We start from the raw sequence: 16,210 nt of genomic DNA, 5'->3' as shown, positions 1-16,210 counted from the left end.
ATGTATTTTTAGTTGGTACTGAGCAATATTATGCTAGTAATGTGTTTTCTTTTCTTATTGTTGTTTTTTTATATTTTGTTATCAAATGGGCCGAGGATTTTGTTTTCCTTATTTTTTATTTCAATCGCTTTGTCCTCATGCACACATATATATAAGTTACATACATTTTGTTTTTGTATCCGTTTCCTTTTTTATCTTACACCTCGTTGCTCTTTAAATTTCCTTGAATTTGTCTCCTTTAATTTAACATTTAAATATGTTACTTTCTAAAACAAATACATCATTTTTTGAGATAGAGTAGATTATTTATGTTCCATTTTCACTCAGTTTTCATATATCCGTGATTTGTTCAATTATTTCCAATATTTGATTGTTTCTTTTTATTTGTTTTAGTTTCTTATTATCCTGTTTCATTTGACTCATTTATAATATGCGCACCTGTATAATTCTATTGCCAGTGCTTTTCAATTCTACCGATATCGTGTCCATAATTATAACAATTTATTATATATTTGCCGCATATGTAAATCCTTTCAAAATACTATACGTGTCAAACTGTGTGGTTTCTAATAGTGTTATATAATAGTCAAGTACTATTCTCTAAGAATTAATCACTTATGTGTTGTCAGCGTCTAATGATAGCTTGCTATCTGCAAGGTCACGTCACTGAACACCGACTAGTATCGTGATGGTCGTGTAGCACGGCTTGATAACCCATTATACTGATTCAACGCGTTCTTACGCGAACTTGAGAAGCAAGGCTTCCACGCTAATACACAAGTGTGTAAAAACCATCAGCGGAGAAATGTTATGCGGAACTATAACAGTTTATTTGCTGGGGTGTCGTGATAGATAATTGTAATCTCAAACGCACATAAAGCTATGAAAAATATATCCCTTAAGACATCAAACTATGAAAAATATAGCCCCTAAGAGATAATAGTATTCAAAATGTAGCCCTAAGGCAAAAAGTTGTGACAAATATACCTCCAAGGCATAAAGCGATGAAAACTATAACATAAAGTTATGAAAACTATAACCCTAACACATAAAGCTATGAAAAATATAGCCCTAACACATATAGCTATGAATAATATAGTCCTAACACATAAAGCTATGGAAACAATATAGCCCTAACACATAAAGTTATGAAAAATATAGCCCAAGCACGTAAAGTTATGAAAATATAGTCCTAAGATATAAGGCTGTGAAAAATATAGTCCCTAAGATATAAGCCTATAGAAAATATAACTCTAAGACATAAAGCCGTGAAAAATATAGCCCTAAGGCATAAGGCTATGAAACGTTAGCCCTATAAAATCAAGCCATTGCAAATATAGCCCTAATACAAACATCAATTAACAATACAGCCCATAAGACATAAAGCTACAACAAATGTAGCCCCTGAGACAAAAACGTATGTAAAATATAGCCCTAATACAAACACCCTGAGACAAAAACGTGCGTAAAATATAGCCCTAATACAAACACCCTGAGACAAAAACGTACGTAAAATATAGCCCTAAGAAACAAAGCTATGAAACATTTAGCCCCAAAACATAAAACACGTTGAATCAAGTTCGACAAACAAGATACTGAAATTACAAGATATTAATTCGCGAGACTATAGTGTTCCATTCACAAGAAATTAAGTCATAGAAACATCATCCTCTGGGAACAATAAAATAAAAACTAATTAACCAATTATATATATATATATATATATATATATATATATATATATATATATATATATATATATATATATATATATATATATATATATAATGTGTTTGTGACCTATGTTTGTGTATCGTTATTGGATTTTATGCTTGTGTATTGGCATTGAGTTATAGTTTGTTTGTTGTTAGTGGTAGATTCGCTTGTGTATCGGGTTTTTAGTTTTTTTAGTTACAAGTTCGTAACAATCTAACTTGTTCCAAACAACGTCCATGAACGCCCATTAGCAGTCGCGATATAATGCGTCGATATGAGATTTCAAATGAATTTTTAAACATTTCTTACGTGTCTCGGATTTCATGCCTAAGGTTTTCTTAAGACGAAGAACAAAGTATGAACATAGTCTCATAATCTTATTTAGGATTAATGGATTAACATGCACTTTGAAAAAGAAAAAAAATATTTTGTTCTTGAGTCAGACATTACTGAAAGGATTATTTTCTCATGTGTATTCCCAAAAAAATAAAGAACTAATAAATGTGTATCATAATAATAATAATAATAATAATAATAATGAGGACTTTGTATAGTGCCTAATCTTTAGAAGCTCTAAGCACTTTACAACATTAAACATCACCTATAAGATTAAAAAACATATAATAATATTATTACAAAAAACAAATACCATGAAATTAGAAAAACATTAACAAATAAAAAACATGCTGAGAATATTTCAGGAAGGAAACTTTATTAGATTTTTAAGTTTGTTCTTGCAGTCGAAATAAGTGAGTTTTGAGAGTCCTCTTGAATGTGATCACTGTGTCTTTGTGTCTAAGTTCAGTGGGCAATTCATTCCACGTATTCATACGGTATTATTTATCTTTCTACTTGCGTGGTATTGAAATTAAATTGTAAGGATAGTAAATGTTGATGATCTAAATATCAATAAAAGAATGCAACTTAATTATATCACGCAAGCTGGATTTTTTTAATTTAGTTATATAAATTATATGTGCAAATTTGACAATCTAAAATGTTACTCTATCATTATTTATTGATTACTTTGAATCTGTCTTTCCTTCCTTCATCTGTATCTCGAAATGAACAATATTTTTCTTCCGATAGGGACTGTGTGTGTGTATAAAATGAATTTTTATAAAGGTACAAATTGAAATATTATGAAGAGATCACTTGTTCCAGTAATAAGGTTCGTCCCAGTCCGCTTAATGACACCGTTTGTCATTTTTGGAGGTGCTTCAAATGGTAAAATGTAAACTTTCTCATCCAAATAGTTGATTGTGTTCACAGTTTCAGTGTTTATTGATCAAAACGGTCATGTTACGATAGACACTGACACTGCTTTAAGGAACTTTCACTTCATTTGACAGCTGCCACCATTACCGTCTATATTGTTGCTACCCGGTTCAATTGTCAACGAAGGTTTGATTGACGTCGCGTGCCAGTGTTTCTTTACCCGGACGCGGACATCCTCCATGATAAAGTAGCCAATCTATTATCACTTAACAAGCGTTTCAAAGCTGAATGCGCACGATTATTGCGCGAAAGAAAGGGGTAGATAAAAGGTCGATACATAGACACAATATGAAATCTGACTCCTCATTGTGTTGGACAATCCCCCGTCCTCGCTTTATACGATCAAATTATGGAATCGTCAATCAAAATAATGGAATACCTATTAACCAAACAGAAGCTCTTCCCTCGTTCGTCAATTTTGAAAATGTTGTAGATTGACGTTTTGTTAATGCAGTAGATCTGTTAATCCCCAAATTTCCTGCTAGTGTTGTCAACGTCACGACTCCCACACTAACAATGATCTCGTTAATTGATAAAATCACGTGACTCAATGTTCATTTTCAGGTTATGAAAAGTGAACGGTTTTGGAAAAGTATAAAACGGCAAGCATTGCTTAGTTGTTCCGCTGAGGAAACATCGCATAGAAGAAAATCACGTGATTAGGTGTGCAAAAGACAGCAGGTAATCTCTCTCTCTCTCGGATGCATGTTCCTTGGTCTTTTGCTCATTGCTTCTCTCGACATTTTGTTCCTTCCTTGTAGTTAAATCTATTAATTGTTCGTGGAAATTGGAAACACTTAAAGTTTCTCATAATTATTAATTTTGCAAGGACTATGTCATTAAAAATTTTTTTTTTATAATTATCAAAGAATTGTGTGAAAAAGCAACTTAACATTATATTCCTTTTAAGATCATTTTATTAATATTTGTTGAATGCATAATTTTCACACCTGATTAATAGACGGTTTCAAAGCCATATATCAATGTACTGTTTCAGCAAGGTAAAAAAGTGTTCCATAAATTATACTTTTACGGTATGTAATCAGACGACGATTATTATTACGAGTTGTGGTGTTTTAATTGTAAGTAGTTTACAGACTTGCAATGTAGAGCGAAATGGGAGCCAGTTTGCATTCCCCATGGGAATATTAATTTTCGGTCTTTTAAGACCATTAATTGTTTTACTTCTATATTTAGATTAGTTATTTATAGCCATTATCTATTGTTCAGCTTATTGGTGGGGAGGGGAATACTTTTATAAACAAATGTCTGTAGTAACATTGTCATTTATACTTTGTACAAGACTTATAGCGTTTATTTAAATGCTGAACCACATTTTCAAGTTATTGCCACTTTGACTCTTTCCAGAGTTCATTGTAGCAATTTTGTTGAGTCATCTTCGTTATCCAATGTTCCCATACGTTACCCTATTTACATAGTGTAACAAATCGGATTCTTGGCTAGATCAGATGGTGATTGGTTTAAAGACTTTTCTACTATATCGTTTGCATCCAATCAATTTTTCAACGTCTAAAAAAATTACAAATAGAATTATACTGAGATTTTCCGGAGGAGAAAAATTACAGAATCTAAGATAGGTGTAACACTTACTGATTTTCTTACCGCCTGTATATTTGAAATGAACATAGATGTTCAAAAAACAAAATCATTAAGACATATTTCAAGCTATGCTCAAAGAAAGAAATTAATGTTTTGATCCAAGGAAATGTGAATATCAAATGTTTATACTAAATGTTAAATTACATGAATCTAGGATAGGGTTGGGTAAACTACGGCCTGCGGGCCGCATGCGGCCCGCCAAGGGCTTTCATGCGGCCCGCCAAGGGTATTCATGCGGCCTAGGAACAAGTCATCATTCGCACTGACTCTGTTTATGTTACTCTGTTTATCAAATAAATGTGCTTCTTTTGAAGTTTAAGTTTTCAAATATTAACAACATACTAACAACTGAGAATTAATTAGATGTTATTTAGAAAAACCTTTTGTTTTTAATATTTCAAATATTAATTATTTTACTTAATGAACTATGCGGCCCGCGACAAGGTGTAAATTTGTGTATGCGGCACTTGCACTGGAAAGTTTGCCCACCTCTGATCTAGGGCATTCAAATACTCGATAATACTGCACCTGAGTGAATTCAATTATAGACCTAACCCGTCTTATGGAAACTGTTCTACTATTCAGAAAGGAAAGGCTTCGCTCTCGTGTTGATTTCTGTTTTCATAGATGTTCTTAAAAAATGGAACACTAAGCAAATAACGCTAGCTATGGAAACTATATTGTCGTGTTTAATGAAGACATGTAAACTCTCGTTATTCTCAAGATTCACTTTCATTTTTCATCCAAGTTTGTCATGCAGAATTACCGCGGAAAGATTTTTCCCTGTTCATGACAACTATATGTAAAACTAAATTTGGTCCTGATGAAGGTTAATACTATTTTAATAAGAAAATGTAGAAGGTAGGGTTGGACCATCAGGGTATAAATTATTCAGATAAATTAGTATAAACATTCGGTTTGTGTGATAAACCAATTACAGGTTGGAACGCGACTGAAGACAGAAACTGTTTTACAATAGTGTTGTTCGCTGCCAAATTAAATAACCGAAGTCACTTTGTCAAATGATTGACTGTAAGACGGTCGAATTTTCTAAAATTAAATTCAAAATCCATATTACTGTCTGTCTCATTTCGTATATATTAACAACAGGATAAACATGACACTGCGAAATCTTTTGGTTGAATGATCATCTCTTGTCTGCGGTTTTAGAAGACTTTTGTTTGATACAACAACTAAATATACAACACAAAGCAAATGATCCTGATTCACGAAGCACGCATGTATCAAATTCTCCACATTGAAGTATGAAAATATTTACTTCGGTTTTAAATAGCAAGCCACTTTTGTTCATGCCGGAGAAGTCAAACATTACGGCACTTTGAAATGCAAACATTAAACCAGACATAATCTAGAATAAAATAATTCGACCGTCATTATTGCTAACGAGACAAATTTCAACTGTAGCAACAAGAAAAAGTTTTGATCACAAATGTTCATAATTCTTTCTCCAGATTTCAAATATCGAAAGTAAAAACACCAATTTCATGATTGTGATTTACCCATTACAGAGACGAACAAATTTTCGTCACAATCAGGTTATATTTATTATACTATTAAGTTTCTAAATGTGCAAGAATTTGAATTCCATAGAGTCACTTTTTCCTTGTGCATGAAATTAATAAGAAACAATATTCAATTGAAACATTAAGGACCACGCCTTCGTCGTATATGAAAGCATTAATATATTTCGATTTCTATCGAAGCTATGTATATGTCTCACTCGAATAAAAAAGATGTGTCCACGCGCGTAGTGTTGAAATAATCCGTGCAGATTTAAGACGTGATCTTGCCCGTAATGTTACCGGGTGTGAATTCACTTTGTGACCCTAAATTGCATTATATAGATTGGCGTTTGATTGGTAGAGACAAGGGTGGGCGAGGGTGCGGATCGGGGGGTTAGGCTATAGAGTTGAGCTACATTGATTGCACTGCTGAATGTTACGGAATTCATATTAACACTGGAATAAGAGATAATTAGTCTCGCGCTATGCAGCCGTATGTCTTCACTAGAGATGCTTCCAGTACGTTCGAGCAACCTTCATTTGCAGAAATTCGCCTAAATGGGAATAACCGGAAAAGTTTCTGAAGACGTTTCCTTCTCTTCGTGCAGTCCGTCATTGGTACCAAATAAAGAGGAGTTTCGGTAATAAGCATAGGCACGATGAGAACACTGTTAAAGTCAAACCTCATACCAGTAAAGACAGAGGTAGAGGTGATGTCAAACTTCATATCTGTAAAGACAAAGGTAGAGGTGATGTCAAACTTCGTATCTGTAAAGACAGAGGTAGAGGTGATGTCAAACTTCGTATTTTCGTCCTGAACTGTAAAGACAGAGGTAGAGGTGATGTCAAACTTCGTATCTGCCTCCTGAACTGTAAAAACAGAGGTAGATGTGATTTTAAAATTATCAAGTTGTAGACAAAATCAAACCAAAATGATTCGCATTTGGGTATCTTTATATGTTTGCTTTGATAAACGATTCAGATATCTGTTCAAAATAATTTGTCTAAACAATGCCAAATGACCGCAGCATATTACCTGGCACAAAAGTGAAATGCCCTAAAGAAAAAGTTGGAGAACTTTGTTAGTTATCTAAATTATTCGTCAGATTCACGAGCAGGTCATCTTAAACATCTAATTTTGCCATCAATCAAATGATCACTTATTTCTTTAACTGAATATGGGATGCATGTTGATAAAGAATGGATTCAGATGTAGAAATACGTTTTAATAGCATCGTATTTACATTTATGTCACCAATTGCAAAGTGAGAAATCACTGAAAAACAGAAATAATTGTTTCTATTTTTAAAGAATATAATCAGGCAAAATATCGTTTGGAAAATAGAATCCAAGATTTAACGTTGCATTTGAATTGGTTTTACAATGTAAACAGCAGAATTCCTTAATACAGCAGGTTCTTTTTATCTTTCTGGTTTTCTTCTTCTTCGAAACTTTGGTATCTTTTTCACAGAATATTCCAAATCAGAATGTACTGAATCAGGTCTCGCACGTTATATATTTTTATTAGATCGCAATTCTCAAGAATGTTAAATTTAAAAATAAAACCGCAAACATTCGAATAATATTAATGGTGCTTTTATTAACAATGAACTTGTTGTTAAAATTAGTTTGGTATGTCTTAACCCAGTAGAGTCAATATTTTCGATAATATTCTTCAAAATTCATTAAACCACAAACGAATCATTAGCCTTTCTTTTAACCACACAGGTAATGTTAAAGTACAACACGGATAATTGTATATGATGCTATATCTTGTATTGACACCGTAATATAAACACCGTGAATTGTACATGTTTTCTGTAAGTATTGTTAATTTGCTTTTTGTAATTTGAATATTTCATTGTTCATTTGATACTATGCTTCGTTATATGTACATCTCATTTGGTTTCTCGGTAAACAATATATTGGTATAAAAAAAATTAAAATCTGTAACCAGATGTTTGTATATTATTCCCACAACTGCATGCGAAACGTTGTTTATCTCAATACTGTAAAATCAGGAACGTGATTTCCCTTACCTTTATAACGAATGCGGTGTGTAAAGTAATAAATAATAAAAGATGAACATCAAATATCCTTCTCTGCAATATACTGGTACATTACCTTTATTGTTAACATTTCTTGCACATTATTGCAAAGTCATTAACATTTGTATTTAAAAAAAAAAAAAACAACTTTCCAATGTCTTTATTCCTTCAGACTGTAAAAAGACCCAATTTTGTTGTTGTCATCCTCTCGGGATCACAGCTGATGATAAAATGACTTCTAGAATTGATTTTCTCATACATACCGGAGTGCTCCTTTCAAATGGAATTTATGGAACGATACCGATAATTTATATCGTTAAAGAACCTTCTCAAGCCCACAATTTCAATTTTCATAACTTTCATCTGAAATAAACATAACTGTAACTTTCTGTTTATTAAATGACGAAAAAACATTATTTATTCAATAAAACTGAAATTTAGCATGGTAAAATTACTGCCATGTCGGCCTATTCTGCGCGTCGGGTAATTCTGCGCAACGATACGTCATTTCTGTAAACAGTTTATCACGTGCTATTTTGGGTCAAAAATCCAATTTATATCCAGAAGGAAGAATCGTACATTAATTAAGAAAATTTATATTCATAAAGTGTACAAAAATATCATATATTTAGACTCGAAATGCACATAAAAATGCGATTTCTAAATGGCAACGTAAAGACCCACTCCATGACCTTCTTGAAAATGTAACCCAGAAAATTCGATTTACTATGCATCTTTTAGAATTATACAAATAAATACATTATATAAAAGATGGAAATGTGTACCTTAAAACAAAACTGTATCTTAATCCAAGTTTAGATTTTGCAAGAAGTTGTCCCACACGTACAAAATCGTCTGCTACCCAACGTGTCTACTTGACGCTAGAACATAAATTCTCAACAGATTCCCTAGAGTATAGTCTGTTTCTAAATTCTGTTGTAACTTTTCCCTATCAACAAAGCGTTGTAAATTACATTACATCCTATTCATTGTTGTTTCTCTTCCACGTAATAGCTTATTTTTCATAAAATGTTGAACTTTACTAACTTTTTTTGCAAGATCGGTTTAGTCTCTTGCCATTTATTAGCAGTTGTACGTTGAATTTTATAAAACTAGCTATAAACTTGACTTAATTACTCTACTAAACTGCTGACAGAAACAGTCCAAAGTAATATATTTCATTTCTGTAGGAAGATGGATAAACATTACATCTTTTCAAAGCTATGCGCAGAATAGGCAGACATAACGCGAGTCAGGAAAACAGGGATGGTATCCTGTGTGTCCAAAATTAATATTATTTTGAACAGAACAGAATATTCTGGTGACAATTGCATCTTTTCAAATGGTAAGCATTGCTGTATTTTCTTTTTGTCAATCGCTCGAATTCGGTTTGCGTTTTACCCGACAGCAGCGTAGTTTAAGTATATTCGGATGCTTCGAACATTACGCGCTTACCGTTCATAACGTCACGACGTCATCCGTGGAAATAAAGAACGTGCATATTCCCTTTGGTACATGACTCTTGACTTTATGCACATAATTTTAATTAGAGTACACAGTAATTTGAACACCAGAAAACTAGAGAACACACATGATGTCTAACAATATTTTTTCTGAATTTACTAAATCTTTGAAAGAAATACTTTACGATTCCTTACTAATAATTCAGATCTACTCTTGTATATAAAAAAATTTGAATAATTTTAAGTATTACGTTTAGCTCGCATCATCTTCGTAATTTTTTTTAAAAATAACTTGCCTCTTTGATGTTTGTTTTCAATAATTCACAATCAGCACCTAATGCATAAAATATATAAAGAAGTGCATTAAAGTTCGCCATGAAACATTTGATTATATCAACGAACCTAATGCCTTCCCCAGGAAACATTTCTTGAAAATTCGTGTAATAAATGTTCGTCAAGATTATAAATTGTTACTCGAAGTGCGCAAATGCAGCCTATTGATTTGGTCATAATGTAACAATGCAGCCTTTTGATTGGTTATAATTTACAAATTTCAGCCTTTTGATTGGTCATAATGTACAAATTTCAGCCTTTTGATTAGTCAGAATATTTTCGAGTATGATTTAGAATTCAGTTTTAAGACGTATAGACCTGGTTTTTACACCTATATATTTTCACATTGTGGAACACACCTTCGTCAAACATGAAGATATTTAGCAACCATATATTTATCATTACATTATCGATTAAATAAACAATATTAACAAATTATGACAGTTTATTTATTATTTAACGTAATTTGGATGTCATGATGTGGTATTAGATGGGGGTGGGGGGGTGGGGCAGGAAACACAGGGAAAACCACTACGTATTCAAAATACGTCCATCTAGCTGAACTTTTGGGTCTGCTTGCTAAATTCCTGTCGTCAAATAAAAAATTGACAAATTTAATCTTAATATTTTCAAACAGATAAGAAAACAAATAATTTAATCTTACTGTAGCTTCAGGATATGTGTCAGTGAAATCTGACATGTTTATAACTGACGTCATTATAACGTCCTAATTAACGAAATCACTTTTAAAGATTGTAGATTTGCATTTATTTATTCACAAAAATCTGGTCTACATTTTCTTTTCCATTTGGACAATACCGCTCTTCGGTAAAAAAAAAATCAAAAAAAATCGGCCAAATCTAAATGATTAATCCACAGGTCATTAAGCCCATCATACAGTCCACAATGCCTTTTATGTGTTGCAATTGTCGACTTATCACAATCCGACGTTTCATTTGATTGATATATAAATCAATACTTTTAACAGATGCAATTCATCTTCGTTCTTGTGCTAAATCTTTATATATAATTTTCATATGTTTAACAAATAATTCCGATAGCTGTTATCAAACATCGTTTACGAATACTTGTAAACAAACAAATATTTCTCTTTTCTTCAGCATGCCGCAAATCATATGTCTAAAACTTAGGCACATTTCTTAAATGCGTAACATAAAGGTATAAGTGAGATAACATTATCGTGACATAACGGTATACATTACATCATGATAACAGCCAAAAATAGTTTTAAAAGTACAAATAAAAATTTCAAAAAGCAATGAAACACCCTTTTATGAAATAACCTGTTTCATTATTTGTCAGATTTGCATTTGGATGTCAGTGCATTAAAGTTACCATTAATTATGTGCACTTGTAGACAACGGACAGAAAATTCGCTTATTTAAACAATATCTATTTACTTAAATTGAATAATACTTGTTCTCGACGTCGGTATATTGCGGTTTATGGGATGGAGGAAACTTGGAAACCCGTAGGTAACCACGGACTTTAAATAGACTACCAAGTACGTTTTGCACGCGTCAGAAATAGACGTTGTATCCGGCACCGAATGAGGACATAACCACTGAGCTATTCAATTTGTTTCTGAAGTTACCAAGTGACTTTGACAGAATAACGACTTTTTGTTTTCTGGTTGTAATAATATGTAAGAGAGCATATTTGAATTCCCAAAATGGCTTATTATTGTAAGAAGGTAAAACTTAGTATACAATTTGACGTACATTTATAATTGTATACACTTCAATAACCTTATGCCGTGTTTGTTACATATAACAATCTGACACCTAGAGACTGAAATAAGTACATACTGGGCTCATTTGGTCCATTTTCATAACATCGTTTAGCATGTAAAAAGCATTTCTTGAAAATTCAGAATCCCGTGAAATTAATCAGTAATCTGAAGTTCTGTTGAATTCTAAAGCATGTTTTAGCGGAGATAGAATCCATCACCCCCGGGGTATTAGTATGAAATTCCATTGTTCGCAATGACGAGAGTAGCATAACGGCGGTTCAACTTCGGCGGCACTCCACGTAAACATTCCATTTAATTGACACGCGACCAGCGCATGATTGATATCTGAGACAATTATATGATTTAATTCATGCATCAATATTACACATAAAAATAACATTGCAGATGGCCTACAAATGTTGATTATTATGATTTTATTTGTCAGTATTCGGGTTTCCTGGCTCGTAAATTGCAACATGCCAATATTCAATCCAACACCAAAGGTGGTTGGTAAGTGGTGACAGGTAGGCCTAATTCATCCCCAGCTGCTATTACATTGCTTCTCAATTTGATTCAGCAGTTAGACGAAAGAGTCTTTACCCATGCTGGATGAAACGCATATTCATGAATTTATTTATCACCTTCTTTTGTAAGAATTTCCGATTATGTTAACATCCAATTTTTAACTCGAAGTTGCACAATAAATCTGGTAAATACTAAAACTTTATAAATAAAAAAATTTTGAAGCAATTATTTGAATTTCATAGCAAATATGATCGAGTTATAGTGGATATTTTTAAAAAAGAACTGGTCAGATCAAACCCGGTATAGTATTCTGCCGGGCTGTGTCAACTGAAAGGCAGTTTTCCCCGCAATATTCTGAAGAAAAAAAAACTACTTTTAAGAAGTACGCAGCCCGCTGGAATATAATGAAGTTTGGATTACGTATGTTTAGGTTTTATTTAGTGTATTACCCGTCAAATATAGGAATACCACCAACAATAATCGGAATTATTAAATAATTTTCCTAACAAGTTCGATGCCCACCATCAGATAGATCAGCTAATGATTGGCTAATGTGGTGTGTCCTTGGGCATGGCACGTTCCAGTATTTACCCTGGAACGAGGTAACTTTCAACTGCTTTTGTGCCGTAAAGAAACGAAAACCAAACCAACCCAAACATTGTCCTATGAGCCTTCAGTGAGGTAAACTAAAGTATGTAACAACGCAATATATAGACCTTGTTTTTCCTCGTACGTATGCCCTGTTAATCCACATTCCCCTTCCCCCTTATAGAGGTTATATGAATGCACATTCCCACCCACGTACCTCTGTTTGTTCCCTTGTACATAGGTCTCATTAATCTAGCCTCACATTCTTTTCTCGTAAATAAACCCTATTGGTTCACATTCTTCCCTGGTACGTATGCCCCGTTAATCAACATTCATCGTGCAAAAGATCGAGAATACTCACAGAAGAATGATTTGATTTTTGCCTGGATGTGTATACTTTTCATATGCCGTATAAACTAAATAATATAGACCAACAGTCATTGCCAGATGTCTTACACTTCGATTAAATCTAGCACCATTATGCAACAAGTATATTAAATTATATTTTCCCTATGTCAGATTTGCTCATTTTTTGTTTTGTTTTTTTATATCAGTTTTTGTCTATGAATCTAGTTTATCCACTAATGTGAATATGCCGTTGTAAGTGCGTATAACATAAATGGTAACCGCCTTTAAAAACACCACATAAACAAATTTCCTTGACTATTTCTTTATATGACATAATGAAGGTGCTAGCATATAAAACTTTTTTTAAAAATTATTCATAAAAATGTATTTCATTCATTTATACATTCATTCTTTCGTTCATTCATTCAGTCATGGTTGAATAAAAAGAATCACGTTTGATATCAATGTAATTTTTTCTTCTTCTAGAATTCAAAATATGGATGTGCTAGTGGTTACATTGTGGTTCGTGCTGGCTTGTTGCGCATGCACTGTGCACTCTATTCCAAGAGTGCCCTTTGAAGTGTTGGCAAACGACGATGGGAATTTCCCGAGGGCTGCACCAGAAGAAGGGATTCCATCAGGCATGGCTCCCGATGGTAAGCATATCGTTTTGGTGTGTATTTTGTACGATTTGGATTTCGTTTTGTTCAAATATGGCTATCTCATCGCTTGTGACAGAAGCAAGGAATTTAAATTTTACAATATTCAAAACAAAAATATAACAACTTTTAGTTGAACAAAGTTTCTTTTTGGACACGGACTGTCACCTGTGGAGTTAATTTTTATCTTGTGGATCAGGTGCAAGTGACCATTTCATGTGCTTCATTTTGTTTGATGTGTTGTGTGATGTGTTGACTGCTTTACAAATAATAAATATATGTTTGAATTTACCCATGTATGCTAAGGCGATAACTTCGCATCAATAGTTGAAAACCGTTCAAAAATGTGAGCGTGTGCTGTTGTTTCGTTTTCATTTTCATTCAGAAAATATATCCTTAGAGTATTTACTTCTCCACGCCTAAAATCATTTGTTGTATGCCTGTCTATACATATAAGTGTGTATGTGTGTGTTTCTATGTGTATGAACACATAGTAGAGTTTCTGAACTTAGTTTCCTGTACACCTTCTTGTGTTGTCTTTCATTTCAGAGTTCAGCAAAATGCTTAAGAAACTTAGATTTAGAGAGATCGTGAATGATAATTTATTAACTCCAGACGAACTAGCACGAATTATCAGCAGTGAATCAAACTCTGACGGACATCAAGGTAACATAATATAAAATTATTTTATGCACACTGGTGTGATTAACTATCTTCTTTTTCACTATACATAATATGGCATGTTGAAGTAACAACATTGAAATTTAATCAAACTGATTACGATTAACTTTCACCTCATTGAAATTTATTTCAGTGCATAAAATCCCTAGGTCAATTGGTCACATCAAAAGCTTGCAAAGACACGCGTGACCTGTCAGATTTCTAAAAAATGTAAACTGTAATAAAGCATGAAGAAGATTCTTTAGTGAACAAAAATAACGATGAATTCACCCAATGAAACACATTTCATGAAACAGTTGTATGGTAGGAAGACAGAACATATAATGACGAAATGTAACTCTGAACTCAATTCAGAATGCATAACTTTGGGCCGTATTTATGCGTGTATTCAACATTTTAACATCTGAGGCACGATTTGATGACCGTAATAGGACTCGAATTTATAACCATTAATTAGTAGACATCCTATCTACGTAATGGAAACCAGACAACATATATTTACTCATGTTGCAGCAATGAAATATATCCGGGATATCTAAGTATAGTTTTATGTTAACTTTAACAGTTTTCAACGCATTCCATATCCAGTGATAGCGGACGTAATGTCCATCCAGACTAACCTCGGTCGACTGACTCGGAGTGTCATTGGGAAAAACACTGGTCTCCGATTTCATAGGCGTGATATAGCAAATAATGTACTCAAAGTCCCCATAAAAACCAGCCTATATATATTACTGTGTTGTAACCTTTTCATATATATATATATATATATATATATATATATATATATATATATATATATATATATATATATATATATATATATATATGGGAATGAAAAGGTTACAATTTTTAACACAGTAATCCTAAGTATTTTTTCATCAAATCAGGCCACATTTTTCTTCAGATCTATCTAATCGATTAACTAATTCATTAATTAACAAGCAATCGATTTATACGTTATCCGACCCAATAATCTTTTCATCTATATGCTCCTTCCTCTGTCCGTCTCACCGTTGTATGTATGTATGTTATTTCTTTATTTACTCTGTAGTTTTGTTTATAGTTCCACCCATCAAGAGGCGTGAGATGGATGCCCTTATGTCCAAGGTCCAGGCTCTACTGTCCGATATCCGGGAGAGACAGATAAAGGACAGCCTCCAATTACCCAGTCTCCGCTTTGGCAGATAACTAATCAGCAATCATTAGTGTATATTCGAGATGTCTTTACAAATATTCTCTTTTCGTATTTGACCGATATTAGTACCATGTGACTATACCAATATTTTCCAAGCAATTAATGTTTCACACGTGATCTTCATTCGCCTCCACGCAAGAAAAGGATTCCATTTTACTTAAACTCGTCATTGTTTTCTTGCCACACGCACTGTACATTGTCGATCCTCTACTATATTTTGTTATGTTATACGTGATTTTTGTTTTTCTTGAGAAATAAAGTTTAATAATAACTAATTAAGCGTTTTGTGTTAACACATTTACTGCGTAAAACACAATTTATATCATACAGACGAATCTTTGTTGATATTCTGTGGTAAATTTTGACAATTTTGTTTAAACTAATTAATAATATGCAGCTATTGTGTTATGCTTTTTGCATTTTGTTATATTCTATACAATTATAAATATTCATGCGGATTAAATGTTTTGGCTTAGG

The 16,210-nt window shown here is 32.9% G+C and overlaps 1 protein-coding gene across 1 annotated transcript; it reads left to right on the top strand.

The window, feature by feature from the left end:
- Positions 1–3,529: 3,529 nt before the first annotated feature.
- Positions 3,530–16,001, top strand: LOC149779249 (uncharacterized). The gene is made up of 4 exons (XM_089938591.1): positions 3,530–3,675; positions 13,682–13,851; positions 14,404–14,520; positions 15,602–16,001. Exons 2-4 carry the CDS (start codon positions 13,692–13,694, stop codon positions 15,724–15,726), a joined length of 402 nt encoding a protein of 133 aa, XP_089794717.1. The 5' UTR covers positions 3,530–3,675; positions 13,682–13,691; the 3' UTR covers positions 15,727–16,001.
- Positions 16,002–16,210: the final 209 nt, after the last annotated feature.

This window comes from Sinohyriopsis cumingii, chromosome 17, assembly GCF_028554795.1.
Source record: "Sinohyriopsis cumingii isolate HCF-2022 chromosome 17, ASM2855479v2, whole genome shotgun sequence".
Classification (NCBI taxonomy): domain Eukaryota; kingdom Metazoa; phylum Mollusca; class Bivalvia; order Unionida; family Unionidae; genus Sinohyriopsis; species Sinohyriopsis cumingii.
Note: the sequence above shows the minus strand (reverse complement) of the source record. Positions and strands in the feature narration are given on the sequence as shown.